This window comes from Dermacentor silvarum, chromosome 9 (genome assembly GCF_013339745.2).
Source record: "Dermacentor silvarum isolate Dsil-2018 chromosome 9, BIME_Dsil_1.4, whole genome shotgun sequence".
Taxonomy (NCBI): Eukaryota; Metazoa; Arthropoda; class Arachnida; order Ixodida; family Ixodidae; genus Dermacentor; species Dermacentor silvarum.
Window position 1 is genome coordinate 131,861,269 of NC_051162.1, and position 18,080 is coordinate 131,879,348.

General features: G+C 43.0%; 1 protein-coding gene across 2 annotated transcripts in view; it reads left to right on the plus strand.

The window, feature by feature from the left end:
- Positions 1–14,303, plus strand: part of LOC119464356 (F-box only protein 11) — a 35,940-nt gene extending 21,637 nt beyond the window's left edge. The window contains exon 12 of one of the 2 annotated variants that reach the window (XM_049656182.1): positions 13,415–14,303. In XM_049656182.1, the coding sequence (XP_049512139.1) occupies positions 13,415–13,421 (7 nt within the window). In that variant the 3' untranslated portion in view covers positions 13,422–14,303. Of the gene's footprint in view, positions 1–2,431; positions 4,510–13,414 lie in introns of those variants that run through there. The other variant, XM_037725294.2, reaches the window with a different exon arrangement.
- The last annotated feature ends 3,777 nt before the right edge of the window (positions 14,304–18,080 follow it).

Genomic DNA, 18,080 nt, shown 5'->3' on the forward strand with positions numbered 1-18,080 from the left:
TCAGTTTACTATAAAGTAAGAAATATTATCCAATCATAAAAGTGCTTCCTATGTTGTGTAGCTTGTGCTTTCTGCTATTGGTCCATATGTCATTTGTCTATTTTTATGCAGCGGTTATGTCTATTGTAGTAAGAACAAAAGACATTGTTTTCTTGATTATGTAATGAAATAATGAACCCACAAAACAAATAACTGCATTTTTAGAATCAGGAGAAGAAACCAAACAAGCATGCATACTTTTATCAAGTTTGGTTCATGAAAAGTGCTAATTTTAATTACCACGTCCCCCATTAAGGCACGCGGCCGACGCACGCACCAAGTCAGAAACAACTGCAGACGAAATCGCGGTCGCTATCTAGTATGCGATCATGGATGACCACTACGCAGCTTTTTGGGCACGCGGCTGACGTGCGTATTCAGTCAAAACGAAACTACTTTTTGCCGCAACCGCTGCGGAAGAAACCGCGGCTGCTATCGATGCGATCATGGATGGCGACTATGAAATCCCGCGGCCAATGCGTTGTTATGCGCAGCAGTAAATGCAATAAAGGCACAAATAGGCACGAAGCGTTCTGTGTTGCTGTCATTCACATACAACATGGACATACGATTTCCACTGATGACTATGGCGATGCGGACTCCGCCGCTTTCTTTCGGTTGTATGCTAGCGCCGTTTCTGCTCTTCGGCATCACACATTTCCAGCTCTTTAATTCAAAAACGTATAGCCTTCGAGATATATGGTTGGTGTATGGCAGCCATGACGTGAAGCATAGCTTCCGAGTTGTGTACCAGCCATCCGTGCCTTCTGGCTGCCTATGCGGGAGCACCGAATAATTCGAAAATATCGAATCCTTGAATTCGAAGCGAATAACGAATACAGAATTATTCAATAGAATTTCCGACAATACCAAATATTCGCCCATCCCTAGTCATTTGGTCTCGAAGCAAATGCATGCATGTCTGGAACACTGGAATCCTATGAGCAGTGGGCTCTGTTGAGTGTAGAGAGTGAACTTAACAAAAGTTTGGAATTTTTTGCCTTTTTGGTGGAGAGTTCATTTTTGATTAGTAAATTATGAGATGTTTTGCTATTCTCATTCTTTGTTTAGTCATGTTGTTCTGCGATTCTTTTTCACATCGGGTTACGGACTTGGCTAGAAATTCTGGAGTGTGATAAGTTACTTCTGCTAGCTATCAAAATGACCTCCACTGAAACCCATTGCCGATTTGAATGTGCAAAATTTTATTGACGAAAGCACTCGCTCAAGGGTTGAGCCAGTTGCACCAACAATGGAGTTCGTCACAAGTGTTTCATGCCTTCATGGAGATGCACTCGCTGCTTTTGTTGTTGCATGCCTTGGCATATGCGAGTGGAAATCTGGGCGGGTTGGTATTTGCCATACCCGCTGGCTCTGCCAAATCTTTCATTAAGTTTATGAATTGTGGCTTATTCTTTGATCTTACGAATGTTACATCAAGTTTCGAAAAAAAATTAATTTGTTTGTGCAATATTGCAAAAAATGCATGCGAAAAAGAAATTGAAGGGATATCTGTGTCGCCCTCTTATGGCAGAGCAAGACACCATATATTGGAAGGGTGCATGCGTCGAGCAAGATTACTCAGGCAAGTTACTGAAGCAAGTGAAATCAGCAACAGCAAAGTCTGAAAAAGTACTGTATAGACTCGTGTAAGGGCCGGGCTTTCTTACAATTTTGATGAGGTGTGGCCCTTACATGGAACCGACCTTTTGGTCAAAATAGTGCCATCGCAGCCGGCGACTTGTCCACACCCCATATCTTGTGCACATCCCGGCTCTGACCATCTAATAGTGGTACGCAGAAGCACGCAGCATCCGAAAATTCAATGATGCGCGCGCACGGCATGGGGACACCAAACGAGATTGCTTTTCCGTTGAAACTTTTTTTTTTTTTTTCTTCAAAGTTTTGGCCTGCTAAGTTGGTGGTGCGGCCCTTACACAGGTGTGGTCCCACACGAGTCTATATGAAACTGTGATCTAAAATTAATGTGTTGCTTCTCAGCCTCTGCTCTTTCAGGTTTCCTGCTGCTGTGTCTAACGGTAAATCGTTAATGTACGTATGTATCCCACTAAAGGTGCCAGGGCAAACTTTAGAAGAATGTGTGCAATTTTTCTTTCCCTCGATGTTGTGTCTGCAAGATTTGTTCATACTGAAGTGGCATTGACGAAATATGGGACTGCAGGAAGTAACTGAGAACATGTAAACGAGTGCTGAATCTCAACTGATGTTTTATCGTACAACATGTGGGAGTGTGTAATAAAGCTTCAGTTGAGTGTCAGTGCTTGTTCCCCATTTTGTAGTTAGTGCCCTGTGCACGCTGCTTCAGCTTGGCTCATTTACCTCGGCCACAAGGTGCACGCGATGTGACGCACGAGGCCGCGTGTCCCCGCAGGTTCTTCTGTGACTGTGGCGCCGGCACCCTGAGCAACCAGTGCCAGCTCCAGGGCGAACCGACCCAGGACACAGACACCCTGTACGACTCGGCCGCTCCCATGGAGTCGCACACCCTGTTGGTCAACTGAGCCGACACACGCAGGGACTCATGACGTGACTACCAGTGTGTGTGTGCGCGCTCGCACGTGTTGTGCGTAGGGTGAACCGACCAAAGTGCCAAAAAAAAAAAAAAGATACACGAGAGAACAGCCCGGTGTTCGGCCCCTTTTTATTTATTGGGGGGTGGAGACTCTTCCCCCTCCGCTCACCCCCGACAGCTGGCTCTGTCGCGCTATGCAGTTGGCCTCTCCCCCCCCGCCCGCAACTATGTGGTTTTGTATCACCGCTGCCACCAAGTGTTGTATCCCCCATCCCCCAATTGTCGTCACTGCCCTTGCCTCGGTCGTGTGTGTGCAGAGAGAGGCCGTGCCCTCGCCGGACTACAAAAAGACTGCAGCCGTCGGGCCAGCTTTCTCATCCCCTTCCCTGCCCTTCGCAGTCTGCCAAGCCATCGACGACGATCCTGCAACGCCTGGTACTGCTCTACCCGAGTGAATGAAGTGTTGTGCCGGTGACTGTTTTGCATGCTCTTCATGTACAACTATTACCCAGTGTCTCTCTCCCCCCTTTTCTTTTCTCTTTCTGTGGCAGGACAGCTGCTGTGCAAGAGCTTCTTTTTAGTGCAGGAAGTTACGTGTCGTGTACTTCACAGGAGCAGTAAGGATGGATGGAGCCATACGTTTGCTCATAACACGTTAAGGTTACAAAATACAGGGAAAAAAGAAAAAAATGCTTGACTGGAAAGACTCCAGCCAGGATAGCTTCTCTTAGGTTTATTTTATTGTTGTTCACTGATGTGTTCTGTTTGGACTGCGATCTATCAATGGCATTTCAGTTTCCTTTTCTCTCTCTCCCCCGCATATCATGTGTGTTAGGCTTCAGTGTGTCTTTTGGCAACTATGGACAGAGACATTCGCAGCCTGTGTTGTGTTTTTTGCCTGCTGTGGGCACGTGCAGAGAGTGCACGCTTTTATGCCGAGAGAATGCGAGCAGCTTGCCGTAAGCCGTGGTCAAGACTGTAGTTGAATCTGCCAGGCAGTGCTTAAATTGCAAGCTTGTTTTTGCATAGCATGTGTGAACGGCACAGCTACCATTTTGACAGCACGACGCTCTGCGTGCATTGAGGGCTCTTCTGCACCGCAGCCAAAGGGGAGGTGTTGAGTGAGAACAGTGCCAAATACTGACAATCACCTCCCAGCTTTGGGTGGGGCGCGAAAGAGCACCGATACATAAAGTGCAGCGAGTGTTTTGCCATGTGATGGCCTCTATGTTGCTTAAGAAACAAACGAATACTTCCCACATTATTTTTTTTTTCATCTGGTGTACACACATGTAGACAGTGAAATGCAGTGAACAGTTGTGCAGTCATTACGTTTGTAACATATTTGGCATACCAACTATTGTTATGTTGATTCAAGGTGTGTGTGTGTGTTTTGCACAGGTCTCGTAAAACGGTGTGAAAAAGTTGGAAGATAGAAGCGTGTCGAAGAGAATGGTGCCTATGCAACGGTAGCTTTGAAGCGACTCTTTTGAGTGGGGTTCTACAAGATGTGCTACAAACTTTTGTGTATGGGACACTTCGCTCTGTGTGTTTGTGTGTGCACGTGAGGAAATGGTGACTGGACCCCCCCGTTCCCCCCTGCCACTACTCCCAGCAGCATACAGGAAAGACGAGGCACCAAGCTGCAAAGCCATTGTAGTCGAGAGCACTGCACGCGCCACGATCAAAGCGCCCTGGGCCGCCACCCACTGTGCTAACAAACGGTGCCGTATCCAAACCAACGTTGTGGCCGTGAGATTTCGCGCCCTGTTGTGGAATGTGCCCGGGCCGCAACCTGGAAGTGCAGCCGTGCCCACAATAAACACACGAATGCCACGCTGTCTCATGCGGCTGCTGTGTCTATACCTTCGTGCATTACAGTCGAGCCTCATCGTAACAAATGCAGATATAGCGAATACAGTGAATTGCATCTAAAGCTTGTCTGGTCATGTTTCATTTCGTTTGGTTTGGTACTGCTGCAACAAAGCCAAAGGCACATGACACTCACTATCATGCAAAACTGAAAAAATTTTTGTTTTTGTTTTCTCTGCCAGTGACTGTTTTTTACATAAAGGCTTGCAAGATCTTTCAAAATACCAACATAAATAAGCCTCAATTTTTACTGAATTTTTTTTTATTCGTGACTTATGTCTTTGTGCACGCGGACAATGTTCTTTTTTTTTTTTTTTGTCTGAATAGTTAATTGAACAAACCTCTTCCTGCAATTTTTTTTTCACACAACATTGTCCCTTTTTTTTGTGCGTGATTGTTTTATGAGAATTCACCTCCTTTCTTTTCAGCAACATTGTGGCACTTATTTGGCATGATGTTTAACACTGGGGCTGTAATGGCAACTGATACAGAAATGGCGTTGAGATGTGCAATTTGTGCATATGTTCTTTGTATGGACGTGCAGTCCGATGCACATTCATAAAATGTGACAACTGCAACTTCAACAAGTTGCAACTTGATGACTTCAATAAGGAGGAACATGTAAAAGTTTCATGTTAGGCCTTTACAGAGTGCAATAGCTCCATTAGGTGTTCATATCGTCTCGCATAGCTTCAAATTGCATGTCATCATAGCCAGTAATTTCGCACAAATATCTAATTGCAGTCAAATTTACAGTTAGGTGAATGCGAATATACATCTTACACTTCACTTTCATTTATAAATGAGCACCAAACTGCACCAAATCTGGCATACTTTTAACACTTTTAAAATCTCTTAACGATATATCATTCTCTTTCCTTCGTGTTATACCATACTGTTTTAGGACACTGACCCTTCTAGGTTACCCTTTCGCTTCCGCCTGTACGACGCTCTGCCGCGCCTGGTGTTCCGCGTTGTAAGAAAATTGCTCTAAAATCTGCTACAGACCACATTTACAAAATGTCGGATTTATTTTGTTCCTAAATTGCTTCCGCGTCAGATGCGCTAAATAACTAAAAAGTGAGCTGAGTAACAGTTTAAAATGAGCATGAAAGCGGAGTGCATTTTGTGTTTTTTATTGCAATAGCAATTATATGGACACTCCAAAGCGGATTTCTGCCGTCGTCGTCGCTGTGAGGTTCCGTATGACGTCAACAGCGATAAAATCATCGCCGCGCTCCGGACACTGTATGTTTAAGTGAAAGGGCGCGAGGGACGCGCGCTTTCACGGGGAGCGAACGCACGTCGGAGAGCAAACGGGCGTTCTGCGCCGTGCTCCCTACAGGGCTGCAGAATTAAGCGTCTCTTTCCTCCTTTACAATCACCATATATAGAGAGCAAATGCGACTTTTTCCGTCAAGCGAAAGGCCGTGGGGGGACGGGAGGGAGGGGAGGCGACGTTTAGCTGCGGCACCAAATGAGTATTTATATAGAAACGTTGCGAGGCGAGAAGGTGGGTAAGATTTCCGAAGCTGCTCGACGAGTGTCCCATTCTGATCTCGTCGAAAACCTCCGAGCCGCCCCCAGAGGCACCGGCAACAGTCGCCAACGCCGCGCGCGTTCAGTACGAATGCGGGCAAAATTGTAGACAACAGTTCTGCGCATTGCTGGTGCTGCTGCATGTCCAAGTTTATAGAGCTGATAAAACTACTATCCTTACTCCGTATAGCTCTCTACTAATTTGCTATCGCAATTGATGCTTCGCCTTTCGGGGGAAACTGCGACAATTTTTTGCAATCGGAACGCCTCTTGGGCTTCTGAACTTGGCCCGCGAAAACTAAACACAGCATCTAACGGTTCTGATTTACAGTTTTCAGTTATATGTGCTGAAAAAAAAAAAGAAGAAAAAGCCCACTCGGAACTTTATGCTTTTCTTCGAGCCTGGTACTCTCGTTGCAACAGCTACAACAACAGAGGGGAGTCTGACGAGCAGGAACCTTGCCATTGTTTTAGAAACAACTCCTGCTGAAAGTGTATACAATTGTGTCCATCTGGTGTACGAAACCCAAAACAACTTGAAAATAGCCTGCAACATGCTGCCATCTATGAAAGATAGCAAGAAATGGCCGTTCTGTGAGCAGCTGGCGAATCGCCTGCTGTGTAAGGGAACGGTTAAAAGTGAATTTAACAAGTTAAAATCAGTGTCATTAGTGTTTTTCAGGTTTTAAGCAAGATTATCAAACCCTAGATACAGCTCATTTTCGCTTGTGCTTGACGTATGTGCACAAGCCCAAAATTCTCTACACGAAACAATTCCATCCATCTGAAAGTTGTTTCTCATGCTGAATTTCTCAACATAATTGCTACACAAATTATATCATTTTGTGACTTGAATTTGTTTCAAGGTCTTCGCAGCTGTTTTTATTCCTTTTTTTTATCTAGGAGGCACTAAAGGCAAATTAAAGGCCGATGGGCACTGGTAAAATACCATTCCAGAAACCTCGCAGCATTTGTTTTGTGCCAAGAAAAGACTTAGTTTACGAGAAAATTGTGGCTGAAGGGTCCCTTTAGCACAATTCAAATCGCCTCCCCCCGAGTGAGGAGTGGTGACGTTGCATACGCCATCACCGCCCTTAACTGCCATCAGTGAGTAAAACGGCACCCAACAGACGGCACTACGGTTTTTTGAGCATAACGTATACGTGCGGCCATGAAGAAACTGAGCCAAGACAGAGTGTTGGATTCGCCGCTAAAGCTGCTCTTGGTCAAGTAGCTTAGGACCGTTCAGGAATCCCACATTGTCTCATGGATGTGGCATTCCCGGCGACTTGCAGTTTGTGGGAGTTTTGCAAACCAGCAAAACCAGTGCAGCAATATGCGATAACGAAACTACCAAAGCATGAGCTGCGCCGAGTGGAGAGAACGAAACCTTTCGACTGCCTGTGTTGTTGTCAAGGGTAACGTCGATGAGTTCTTAGAGCGCTGCTCTTAGGCGCCCGTTCCTGTGACTGCGTCGGTGTAACTGAGTGAATGCAGAGTGCAGCAGGGGATGAAAGATGCAAGGAGGAAATATTAGGAGGAGGTATGGCGAAAGCTGGAGAAGAAAAGCGCAGTGCGGTGACGATGGCCACGAGATGGCGCCAGAGTAGCGCACATCGTCTGGGAAGTGTCTGCGGCGACTGCTGTAAATCGGGATCTCCAGATTTGTGAGACAATTGCATCACACTTCACTCTGTTTGCAACGTTCCGTGCGAGACGGATTGTCCGCACCAGACAATATATCACGAAATTAAAGCGTACTGAGCTGCACTCAAATTTCACATTAGGAAGTGTTGTAATCGTTGGCAATTTTTTTTCCCTAAAAATTAAATCGAATTGTACAAATAGCATTTTTTTTTTCGTCTTATAATGCAATACAATGATCTTTTTATTACGAGTGGTCGAGTACTAGGGACAGAATTATAATGAGGAGTGCTTTTGTCATCAGGCTAGTACATGAATGTCCCGGCGAGTCTCCAATCGTGTCCTGCATTTACCTAAATTTCTCAATTACTAAAGCTCTTTTCATGATAATATTGGCAGCTTAGACGTTCTCAAGCACTTATCGCTTTAGTTGACAATATTTGCCTTTAATGTCCCTTTAAGCATGTCAAGTTGGTGGGACGGTTGTTGCAACTGGTGCATTTACTTTCTCATGAACTAGCATGAAGCTTACGACCACTTGCAGTGAGAAATGGCATAATGAGAGCTGTGCAAACAAAAGCTTGCTGAAACATATTTTGTAGGTGTGTATGAATAGTAAAATATCCAAATTCAGTTGGATACAAATATTCAAGGAAAATGACCACCGAATATTGAATAACATTTCTTAGGCGACAGGGAATATGAAGTTAGTGCAGAGTATGTCTGGTAAAAAAAGGAGGGGGCGGGGAAGTCTGGCTTGTATACATTGACACGTGCATTTAATACTGATAACAGTTACAGCACCCAGACAACGAAGGATACAACCAAGGAGCTTGTAAATGATGTACTGCTTTTCATTATCTGGGGCAAGACACCAATTACAGGGCTGAAATAAGGGGACAGCATGTTATCAGGTGCACGTTCATTGTTGTGTTCGCTGAAGGAGAGAAGTGCGATACTACAGTACTGCACATTGTTTTAAAGGAATGCAGATATTGTGTAACTGGCTAAATAATAAATTGGAATAAATTCGTATACAGGCTGCCTAAAAGTGAGCCATTCTTATTGAATGACTGGACCTTGCCATGATGAGGCTACAATGCAGCACAGACGTAATGAACTGGCGGAAAATTTGGAGGCACCCAAGGTGCCAGACATATATTCGCGATAGTGCAAGTCATGTGTTCTTTTTTACAAGCTGGTGGCATTTACCCACTACGGGTTATTGGATAAGGACCCAGTGGTTTCAAAACAATTTTGTTGTGAATAATATTTGAAATTATAATTCAGAATACAATTTATGAAGATTTCAGTAAATATGTGGATAGTTTCCAGCAAGGCTTTTAAAAGTAAGTTGCAGACATTAAAAAAATCTTAGCTTCATTTTCCTTGATTCATGCTTTAAGAGCTTTGAAATAATGCATGAAACATTCCCATAATAAATCATCTTACAAACATACACACACACACACATGCTCTTCTAAGCTCTCGCATTCCCCCTCTACCTCTACCATGTGATTGGCTTCCTACTCTCCTAATGCTAACACTTTAAAAAAATATTTGTGTCTGCTGCCATGGCATCTACAGTCACAAGCTGTGGACAAAACTTCAGCAGAATCTTTCTCGTATGAACATGCTGCACTTTTTGTGTTGCAAAACACTACCCTGCCATACCCACAGGCAAAAGGAGGAGGCTGAGTAAATTGCGAACATGTTGCAGTTTCACATCGCACACACAAGCAGCCCGAATCTATGTGTGGGTGCAAAGTTCACAGCACAAAGGACTTGTGCATACAGTAACGGATCAGGGAAAGATTATCCTAACATTGCTGTCGAAGGATATTGTTACCACCTGTCTGCGAATGGGGTAAATGCTGCAATCAGAAAGGTGCATAAACCTGAGGTCCATTTGTCACTCTTACTTTTTGGAAAAAACACCCTCGGAATTCCTTCACAACGCCTGATTAAGGCAAGGTTGAGCAGGTGGATTACAAAATCAGCGTAGCAAACATTGGTGCTAGTGGCAGTCTTGCATACACTGCGCTGACACGCACGAAGGAGGCTCTTTAGGACACAAAAAGAACTATGAAACAAGTTATCTTCTCAGGCCACTGCTGTCCACCTCACTGACTTTTGTGAATAAGGGACTTCACAGAACTGAAGCCGCCCTCTTATCACGCTTGCTGAAGGTCAACACCACCTCCAGCGTGGCATTGCAAGACGGGAATTAGTGTGTAATTGTCTTGTGTGCACTGTCTAGCTCTTGCTAATGCGAACCATTATTAAGTGTCCCGACTTTGTTAAAGAACGAAATCTGTTGATAGATGGAATAAAGCAAGAAATGGCCCCACGAATAAGCACAAGTGACATTTTGTTCCTGCGAGTGCTCTGAATATTTAGGAGGGAGGTATGTCAGCTTGTCCTTAACTTACTCTATGCTGCAGAGCTAGAGTGTGAATGCTGAACCGCAAGGGTGGGATAGCAGGTAGACACAGAATGGATGGCATGCAGCTTGTTGCACCCAGATTCATATCCATCCTCACCATTGCTCTTCCCTTGTGTTGCCAGATGCCTTGTGCAAACAGATATATTGTGATGGGCTTCAGATCCTACCGCATGTCATTAGTGGCACTTGAGCTGGGCAACTGCAAGCAGCTTTTGCAAAGTTATGTCCACCTGCAGCAATCAGCAGTCCTCCTTCTGCCACAAGAACATTAACTGATAAAATTTTTTTTTTAATGTGTGAACCAGTGATGAAAGCCAGTGCACACCAGAAGACTTGCCATAGCAAAAAAAAAAAAAAAAAAACATTTGCAGCAGTCTATTGAAGTTGGTGCTTGTGTGTCTCCACTTACTTGTCTTTGCACTTAAACATTCCTAAGTAGGTCTTGCTAATAAAGCCAAACATTAGCACTTGTAAGCAATGTTTTGGATAACCACAGTTTCTGATAATGCAGTGCAGTTTTTAGTTCCCATTGCATCACGCAAAACAGCCTTGGTCGCAGAATACTTTGGTGGAAAAACAAATTTTCGGTACTTTTGTTATCAATGTACTACATCTGCTTTGGACAGCCACAGTTTTTGTTGATGCGCTAGAGTTTTTAGTTCCTATTGCACCATGCAAAACAGCCTTGGTCGTAAATACTTTGGTGGGAAAACAAATTTTTGGTGCTGGTGTTATCAATGTACTATATCTGTCAGGCCAACTATGTCTCCTTCCTTTGGAGAGATCTTGTCTTCTTTGTATACAGCCTGAAGTGAGAGGCGGTGCTGTACATGTTAACCAGCTATTTTATTGAGCTTTGTAACAGCTCGTTTCTATACCTGAGCACATTGTTCGCATAGAAGGTGCGCAAACATAAAGTGCTCATTAGTTTCAGTTTATTAATTTTATTTGTCCATGCTGCAATGGCAGATGGTGGATATGGTGACACAAGGCTTCTGGGGCCTGTGGTCTCGTAGTTTCACTTGATGGACAAAAATGGGTAAAAAAAGCAAAAGCTTATTGGCTGTAGGCAGTATCTCCAGTTGACCTACATGGTAATCTGACTCACCTTTTAATTTGACTGTTCATGATTACTAGGGGCCAACGCATGCTAAGGACTTCTTTATAATTGAAATCAATTTTGCATGTCCAATTGTAATCGAATGATGGCGCTTGCCTGTGTTTCAATGCCAGTGGTGCATCGAGAGGAAATTCAAGAGAACCTACAATTTCTTTGTTGTCTAGAAGAAACATATTTGGCAGAGCCACAATACCATAAGCCAATGTAGAGTTGTCCACTTTAACATTCCCTTAATATGCAGTTCAACATTGATCTGGCATATTTACTTGATGGGAACAGAGGCCAGTCGATTTGATGCCAAGTGCAGATATATATTAATGAAAGTTAACTCTGCATGACCTCTTATGCCAACATTAGGCTGCTAGGAGCGCTTGAATACTAACAAGGTGTTGGTCCTGAAATTGGACAGACCTGTGAGCATTGGAGGTATTTGGAAAGGCAAGAAGTAAGTTCCCTATGAGTCTGCAAAGTTGAAGCAGGCCACAGCTGTGCTTTAGAAGCGTTAAGTCTGCCAACCATGTGCAGAGGAGAACACAGGTGTTGCATTGTGCTGCCCTGGACACAGTTGTACAATGCACAATACGCATGCAGGTTGTACAATGCTAGCAGTACAGGTGGTGTGTCTGGCATTGCGCTGAATTACAATGGTGATGTTGAGAAGTACTGTCAATTCTAAACTCTCTGGGTTGCCGAGTGCTTCCGATGAGCTGGGTGTGCAGTGGGGCTTGTGTTGCGTAATTTGGTACTACCACTGCCAGTAGGAAATCTGGTACTAGCCGATGTTTCCATGAACCACCACAATGGCAGTTAAAATAGCATAGGAACAGTAGGTAATATGTAAAACTATCCTTTTGGCTTCAAACATCCTTGTGTTTTCTTATTGGATTGACCTTGAAAACTAATTTATGTGCCAATCACCAGTTCAGTTTAGCCTCCGAGTACCATTATAGGACTGTCTTTAGGACAGCAAATAAAAAAATGCTTTGAATGTCAAAATCCAAATCATAGAAAAACCCATGCCATACTATGATTCCCCTCTAGGGTGAATTATAGCAAAGATCCCTTGCTGGACTGCCCTCCAGTAATTTAGGGTTTAAGTGCAACCTGTACACATTTCCATGAAACATGCGTCATGTGAGGTGAAAACTGAACAAGATGGTATTGGTTCATGGTGGTGGTGGATTGTGCAAAGCGCACTAGGACACAAAGACGACAGATGAACACAGATGAGGTGGCACTTGTGTTGCCTGTGCCACCTTGTGTTCCCATGTGCTTCGCACAATCCTACACCATGATCGATACACCAATGAGGACAGCTGCAGTGATGGTAGAATCAATCACTCAAAGCAGACTTACAGCAGTGAAGCACACGTTCTAGTACTTAGCTGCTGTGCAAAGGCATTAGCAGTGACATAACACCCATTAAGGCTTTTTTTTTTGCATTTTGTTTCAACTGGACTAGGTGCTATGCAAGAATCCCCCAATGCATTCTGGTTGAACACAGTATGTGGCTTCATTCTTTGGAAACACCATTGAAAGCATCGCAATCCACACGCAAAAATGTGCATTAATGTTATATGTTTCATACATTGTGGGCTTTCTGCAGAGCCAAGAATCCCCCCAATGGATTCTGGTTGAACAAAGTATCGCAAGATGCTCTCATTTGTGCTTTCTGTCTTCTGATAACACTAACACACTCAGTGGCTAATGGCATTCTGCTGCTGAGCTAAAGGTCATGGGTTCAACTCCAGTTGGTCCTAGCAGCCACTTTCTGATGGGGGCAGAATGCAAAAGCACACAAATCACTGGGCACATGCTAAGGAACCCCAGATGGCCAAAATTAATCGGAAGCCCTTCACTGCAGCATCTCAAAGTACCTCTACATGTGTTACTCTCAGACATCGCATACAATCAGTCAATCAGTTTAATTATGGTTGTAATACGACCAGGTGTTTCACATAACTTGAACCAACCATGAAAAATATATTAGTACACCTTAGACAAATGAGACCAATGCCATGTTGTTTGTAGTCATCTTGAGTAATTCAGACTCTCTTTTTAAAGTGCGATTAGTTAGCAGTTCATTAGTTAAGCTTAAATGGTTGAGATTCTTAAATAATTGTTTTAGGGCCTAAGTTGTATTTGAAAAGTGTAGGGCGGGTTCAGAAACACCCAATGAAGTTGAAGTTCACTTTACCCTACATGAGGTTCTTTTTTACAGGCTCTGAAGAAAGCTCACGAGCGAAAAATATGTCGTCACTGTGATCTTCAGCACCTGGATGGCAGCGCTCTCAATCATGTTTCGAAAGAACGAAGCCAGCATGCCCATTGCAGAAGAGGAAAGTGACAGGGCATGGCATCCAGCGTATGTCAGAACCTTCGTTATAGTGTACTAGATCTTTATTATGAAGATTGTAATCCCCCCACGATCCGAAACGATAAGGGATAAGCTGGTGGTGAACACGGATGCAAACACACTCGTCAGCTTTTGACAGGTGGTCGGGCTTCATTCTTTTAAAACAGCATTGAAAGCACTGCAATCTACACGCGAAAATGCACATTAATGTTATATGTTTCATATATTGTGGGCTTTGTGCAAAGCCCAGAAAATAAAACCACATAAAAGATAACGTCATGAAAACTGAATTGGGTGTTCCTGAGCATGGTCTACAATTTTTGAGATATAATTTATGCTATAAAAGTGAATACTTAAAATTTTGCATCATATAATGTGACTATGAGCTAACTAATTGCACTTCAAAAAACAGTGATTCGCTCAAGACAACTACAAACAAAAAATATACCATTGGTCTGATTTGTGTAATGTGTACCACTATATTTTTAAAGTGTGTTAAAGTAACATAAAACACCTGGTATGTCTGGCTATAAGATCTTAATTCTTGCACGAAACTTCATGTAATGTTGTATTCCTAGCATACCAGAGCTCAAGGAGGATTTGTAGCTCTCTTGTCCTCAAACTGTACAGAGCTAGATTTGCCACAGAGGTCTTGTAACGCAAACCACCATGAGCTCTGGTCAAATACATGCAGTTGCCTAACAACTTCTTTCTGAAAACCAGTCTACATGCACTAGCAGACCTGACCAAGAATACACTCATGGCTTCTTAAATTATTTGTTTCACATTTGTATAATTGCTATCACAATAAACTTTACTATTATAATCAACAGTGGTCAAACAAGGGATATTGTACATTTTGTACAAGCAATCAATTAAAAAATAATAACTAATTCAGTGTATCATACCGTTTCCAAAGTATTAAGAAGGTGCATGCTATAGCTGTTCAATATACACGTATGGTGCTTTATGGCATTTTCTGTGTTTCCGTGTTCAAAACTACATAAATGTAATAAAGCTATGGTAGCCGAAATGTCAGGTCAGACTACTACTAATTTGGTTAAAGAAACTGAAAGGAAGCAAAAGGTATACGCACTCAAAGGCAAGTAAAAGCTTTGTAGTTTCGCCTGAAGGGTGAAGCATTGACAGCGATCGCAAGGTTTGGCATTACGCTTAATGGAGCACACAAGGCAACTGCTGCAGGGGAGAAGAAACAGCACCTCGGCAGCTACCAGGCGTCTCACAATGCAGCGTGATGAGTGTCGCTAGTGGCATTAGAGGTGTCGCATCTTGATGGTGCACAAAATGAGAATTACATGAAACCCTCGGCATAAGCACCCAGTAAAATAGACAATGTTAGGTTTACATTTACTGTCCATTGCGCTCAGCAGGAATGATAGTGTGTTTATATTATGCGTGGGCACGATGCTGTCCTGGGTCTGTCACCGAACTGATTGAGTGGAACATTAGCGGTGCATCCACCTCGCTTTGTCGCTTTTGCAGCCAATTGCATTCTGCATCTCTGGATCCTTCATATAAGAGTGGTGCATGCATCATCAATAGCAGGGCAGCAAAACAACGGCGCAAACGCCTCTTCAACATTCATATAATTGCTATCACAATAAACCCGCCGTGGTTGCTTAGTGGCTATGGTGTTGGGCTGCTAAGCATGAGGTCGCGGTACAAATCCCGGCCACGGCAGCCGCATTTCGATGGGGGCAAAATGCGAAAACACCCGTGTATTTAGGTGCACGTTAAAGAGTCCCAGGTAGTAAAAATTATTCCGGAGTCCCCCACTATGGCGTGCCTCATAATCAGATCAGGGTTTTGGCACGTAAAAACCCCATAATTTAATTTTTAAATTTAATTTTGCTATCATAATAAATTTTACTATTATAATCAACATGGTCAAAGAAGGGATATTGCTGTAGCCAACATTCCGAAAAGAGGACTTGCCATCACATCACAAACCACCTGCAGCTCTGGTCATTTTCATCACAGGCCACTTTTCATTACTTTCATAATGACATTTGAAGCGAACTCATCTCTGCTCATCCCACATCACTCCTTTGATAGTAGACCTCCCAATTTTTAGTATACTGTAGGGATCAGCCATAATTTGGCTCCAGAAAATGTAGATACACTATCATTGAAATGGTGCATACCTATGTTGGACTGTTACAGCCAATCCAATGTCATCTGTTCAAGGACCTCTAGCAACCATTAAAGAATGTCTTGTCAAATTTGTGCGAATGTTCTGTGGCCTCATCAAGTTTTCCATATACATTATTCTTTAAGATAATGAATAAAATGATTCCATATTTAATTTTATTTATTTATTCATTCATTTACATACCTACAAATCACCCGGGTGACCGTTACAGTAGGGGGGGGGGGGGGGGACTGAAAAATAACATTCATTCCTCAAAATAATGAATATGGAATCATTCTGATGAAGGCAAAATTGCAAAAATGCTTGTGCACTGTGCTTTGAGTGCACATGGAAGAAGGTTGAAAGTAATCTGGAGCCTATAGGCATCTCTAATAGCCTGTGAGTTGCCTAGCGACACTAAACCCTATAATTTAAGAAATGCACTTTCTCAAAGTCCATAACAATATCGTGGTGTTTATCATGTGTGCAGCGCAAGATTGGGGCCAACTTCCACAAGTTTAGTGCACTGAAACTAAAGCATGCGTATGTGCTACGGCAATGTGCTGCGAATTTGCACAAAAGGATTCTGCATGATTCAATTATTCATATTACTAAATTTTGTTGCGGATAAAACCCATTTGTTCAAATGTTGCAGCACCTCGAGAACCGTGGGGAAGGGGAGGCACATTATATCACTTGATTCATCTTTTTTTATGTAAACACTTGTATGAGTACTGGTCAAGGTATCACTTGGATCCCAACTGGTACCACTTTCTACTACAAATTGGTCAAAGTTCCACTTGGAACCTAAATGGAACCACTTGCTTGCAGTACAACTGGTGATAGCCCAAGTTAAATCTCAACCGAAACCATTTGCTATCCAATTGGCTTGTAACTGGAACCAATTGCGTCCCAGCTGGTTTCTAACTGGAACCAGTTGGTCCCAGTCAATGCCAGTTGGAACTAGTTGGATCCCGGTTGCAATCTTTGCACACAGCTGCACTGTATTTTTTTAAATCTTTGTGATAGACACCAAAATACATTGCATCCATAGCTAGATATGCAGTTGACTTGAGTTAACTCGGGGATGACAGATTATTCAAATCATTATACGAGTTGAACGAAGTGTAGTCCAAACCAAGGTAAAAAGTTATGACACAGAGAGACGCAGCTACAAAACAAATTTACACAATGTATAGAAGGGAGCAGCTAGCAATCACCATGTTCCATAGCTCAGAAGAAAATCCCATATAGCATCAGCACATCAAAGAAACGAACATGTGACTTGGACTAGTGGCACCATCTTGCAGTGGCACCCATTAACACATAGCAGCCTGAACAGCAAACATGGCTACAACGTTGATTATAGATTGAGATGTGCAGATATTTCATATTGTATGAATTGTTCAGTCTAAGCTATTTCATCAAAAAATTTGCAGTTTGAAATTATCAAATATTCATCCCTGTTCGAATGTAAGGAATAACAACACTTATTGTAGTCTCGTAGCAGAAAGACCGATGCAAATGGGCACTGTTTCAAATGATACTGCTGCAGGAGAGCCGCGGATGCCACAGAGAGGCACCGGCTCCTCAGCGAGAGCATAGAACAGCCAACCTCTGGACAATAACTTCCAGTCGTTCAATGAAAATACCTCGCCCTTAGCAGCCTATAAATTTGTAGTCTCGATTTAGAGAAATGTGCATCCCATTAAGCCAACTTGCAGTGTTGTAGCATTCAACGAACACGACACTCTACTTGCATGTGGACACATGCTGTTCTCATGTTTCATTACCGTTGCCATCATGGTGCACCAGGTAACTGAAGAAGGTTTGAGTGGCATTACATGAATGTATGAAATAATGTAAATAATCCTTGTCTTACTGGATGAACTCCAAGCAAACTTTGTATTTAGCTTTGTTTAGAAATGAGCGAATGTTTGGTATTTGATTTCTCAAATATTCGGATTCAAATGTGGAATAGCACTATTTGAAGTATAGATGTTTTATGAACATCTTTTCACCAGCACTTTTTGATTGTGTTGCTCTGCTCCAGAGAAGCCAAAATACTCGGATTTTGTCATCAGCCTAAGTCTGCTGCAAGACAATGACCTCTCTTCTACCTCAATCGAGCCCACCCTATGCCAGCAAGTGTGTTATCTCATCAGTGTGTCTAATCTTCTACTATCCTCGACTGCGTTTCCCTTCCCTGCAACACTGATTCTGTTAAGAGGTCTCCAATTATCTGTTGTACACATTACCTGCGCAACTCCTTATCTTCCTCTTGATTTCAACTAGATAATCTACTTTCATATGACCTTTATTCCATGCTGCCATGATTTTGTTGCTTCGCATTACACTTATAACATTCCATCATTACAT